Here is a 3,748-nt window from a genome sequence, read left to right on the forward strand (position 1 = left end):
TTTTTAAGTCATTTGACAACATTCCAGAAATTTCAATCACTGTGACGTCTAACTGAAGATGATTACTGATGTATGATATTGTTGGTTGTAAAGGATACTTTGAAAAAATTTATTTTAAATAAAATAAATTTTTTCAAAGTCTTTTTTATTTTATATTTTTACTTCAAAATGACTTATGGGCTTATTGGTTGCATTGTTATGTTATAATATATAATATAATATACAATATAACATAACAATTGATCATTCTAATTATTTTAAAAGCCATTTCCAAATTAACATTCAGACATTAAAAATAATCTGTTATTATTACTTCTTATTAAGTTGAAAAAGTGACTAGCAATTATTATTAATTATCAATTCTAGAAGTGAATCATTAGAAAACGACTCGTTATTTTTTAATATCAAAACAATGCCAATAATATTGAATAAAATCAAAATTGAGATATTTGTGAATATCATTGAAATTTGACAGGTGAATGCTTGCGACACAATTTTATCCAATTGGCGCTCGACAAGTATTTCCATGTTTCGATGACCCAATATTGAAGGCAACTTTTAACATTTCTATAAAGCATTTTAGTTATTATATGGCACTGTCGAATATGCCAGCGCGAAATATAATTAGAGTTAGTCAAACCATGACATGGACATACTTTCGTGAAACTCCTATAATGTCCACTTATCTTGTGGCGATTATGCTGACCGAATTTCCTAACACTTCTGTCAAAGAAATAAACTTTAGATATCATACATTACAATCGAAACTCAATACAGAATTCGCACAAAGTGTTATTGAGAATATAACTTCATATTTCGAATCTGAATGGCTGTGTTTCCAAAAATTTCCGAAAGTGGACCATGTTGCAATACCAAATTTTCTACGCGATGAAGTGGCGTATTGGGGACTTATTTTTTATAGGTAATTAATATAATTAAAAAGAAAAATATTAAACATTAAGATATTGCATCCAAAATTATTAACATTATTAATATTAATGCCATTCATTATTTGATTAATTATAGAACGCAAAAGTACATAATGTATACTTTTGTATATTTATTAACTTTATTTATTAACTTCAGCAGACTATAATACCTAATGTAAAGTAGGATTGAGAAAGTTACTTTACTTTAAAGTTATAAGTTAGTCTTTAAGTTACCTTATATGTGTTTGTTATAGAAATTAAGAACAATAGTAATACAAAAGTGGAGCAAATAATAAAAAATATGATATAAAAAAATATTCGAACTGATTTTACTAAATTTCTATAATAAAAAGTAATTTATAAGTAACTTTTTCAACCCTGTGTAATATATTATAATCTTATAATGACTTTTTGACAGAGAATATATATAACATATTCATGTATATTCTATGTTGAGAAAAAAAATATGTTCATACATATTTTATTATATTTATAAAATATTTTATTAATCCTTCATGTTTTACATTGAAAATATCTCTTATTAATAGAAAAACAAATATTTTATATTGTATATTTTATATTTAATGCATCAATTATAAAATAATAATAAAAGATGTTACCAATATAAAGCATAAAAAAGATCGATAAAATATTTTATAAATACAACAAAATATGTATGAGTATGTTTTCTCTTTCAACGTAGAAAAAAACTACATAGTTGAAACACAAACTAATTTATTAAAAATATTAACTTTTAGAATATTTTAATTTAATACGTTTTATACGTAAAAGAGTTAGAAGACTATTTAAAGAAGATACGTGCTTTTGTTTTAAAAGATAAGATAGAATATGCGTGAAAATACGTAATTTTATTTTTAATATAATTAAAGTGCAGATTAAAAGGAATTGCAATTTATATCATTTAAATAATTAACTTACATTCTCTTGCATTAAAATTTTTTTATTTACATAAAAATTCTTAATTTATATTAAAAATACAAGTTGTTTGTTTAAATAGTTTGGTCTTTGTATTGTAAAATAATTGTTATGTTAGAAAGATAATCTGTTTCAATTATGGAGTAAATAGTATTATTATAATAAAATTTAAAAAATGTATTATATTTATGAATGTGGTTTTTAGGGAAGCAGCTATTACCTATAATAAAAAATTAGAGTCTGTTGGACGTAAAGTAGATGTGGCGCGTTTAATAGCACAAAAAATAGCATATCAATGGTATAGTAATCTTATTAGCCCTACTTGGTGGCTTCACGCATGGCTGTTTGAAGGTCTCACTACATTACTCGCAACAGATGCTATTAATGAGGTTGGTTTTCTTAAAATATTTTTAGCGCTATATATTGCTTATAACCCAATGAGAAATGACAATGAAATCAATTCGATGTCAATTCCATTACATTTCTCATTGGAATGTGCAGAATGACTAAAAGAAAATGCATTTTATGAAACTTACTTCTAATATCATAGGTAACAAAAATTGATACGTATAATTAATATTAATTTGTATGTATAATTAACAATGTGCATATAAAAACTTTTTAAAATTGTTTTTATCCATCAAAAGTACTGATTGTTATTCTTTCTCAAATGTATAAGTTTAGCGAAACGTAGCAATTATAGCTATTAATAGCAATAAGATGCTAATACATATTAATAATATTAATAGTATTAGTAATACAAATATCATTTATTATTGTATATTCATTAATGAATTAATCATACAAAAATTTCATTTTTAGATATATCCAGAGTTCCGTATATGGGATTTATTTGTAGTTCAAATTCATCAAGAATCTCTTCGTTTAGATTCCATTATAAAACCTCTTACATCAAAAATCAAAAGTCCTTCTGAGATCAATTCGCTTTTCTCTTTTGCATATTATATAAAAGGTAGGACTTTAAAAATTTAATTTAATATTTTTGTCCATAAATCGCAAAATGTATAAATAACAAGAGCAGCTTTAAAAAATTAAATACTTGTTATTTAGATCTTGATTTAGTTATATTGTATATGAAAACAAAAAGAAATGATTACAGAGAATCAAAAATTTACTTCTTTACTTAAATTTACTTAAAATTAATGACAATTTAGTATAAGAAAAAAAATCAGCTCCACGGTGACTTTGGTCTTGACACATGTTAATCATGAGCTTCGAATGATCTTCAGAAGGTTTTAGCCGTTATTTGTAAAAAAATTATTAACAAAAAAGGAATTTGAAAAGTTTCTGAAATATATTATGTAGAACAGTATATGCGTAGACACAGTGAGTTCTATCCTCCCCCCCCCCTCCCACTCTACGAACTATCCCATTACTAAAAATTAGACAAATAGATTTAAGTTGAATCTCACTTCGCATGAAAAGTTATAGTAGTGCTGAGCATAGTCAATTTTTTTTTTAATCAATTATATTAAAGATGTGACTGTAAATTGATTGTGCTTTTCAACCATAGTGAAATCAAGATATAGATAATTTTGTTCGTCACTCCTGTTAACCCTCAAGACAAAAAAATAACAGATTAATGTATGAATAATCAATTATTAATCTATTATGTCCATCCCTAGTTGTAAAGTCTTATGTGGAACTTCACTTATCAACTACAATAAAAAATTGTCAGACTCAAAATTTGGTATATCGAATTTTGTAATTTTGATCATTTTTATTGTATTTTTATTGTATTTATCACGATTAAACTGACCGGTATTTACCATTAAATTGTTGCTTTGTGAATTTTTATCATTTATATCGTGTGCATATATATCCTCTACTTCATATTTACAATTAGTGATATGTATATATAT

At 24.6% G+C, this 3,748-nt stretch overlaps 1 protein-coding gene across 1 annotated transcript in view; it reads left to right on the forward strand.

The window, feature by feature from the left end:
• Positions 1–641: 641 nt before the first annotated feature.
• LOC108688550 (aminopeptidase N-like) overlaps positions 642–3,748 on the forward strand; it is a 33,896-nt gene continuing 30,789 nt past the window's right edge. The window contains exons 1-3 of the mRNA XM_018194853.1: positions 642–922; positions 2,071–2,254; positions 2,688–2,838. Of these exons, the coding sequence (XP_018050342.1) occupies positions 642–922; positions 2,071–2,254; positions 2,688–2,838 (616 nt within the window). The remainder of the gene's footprint in view (positions 923–2,070; positions 2,255–2,687; positions 2,839–3,748) is intronic.

The sequence above is a fragment of the Atta colombica genome, unplaced genomic scaffold, assembly GCF_001594045.1.
Source record: "Atta colombica isolate Treedump-2 unplaced genomic scaffold, Acol1.0 scaffold236, whole genome shotgun sequence".
Taxonomy (NCBI): Eukaryota; Metazoa; Arthropoda; class Insecta; order Hymenoptera; family Formicidae; genus Atta; species Atta colombica.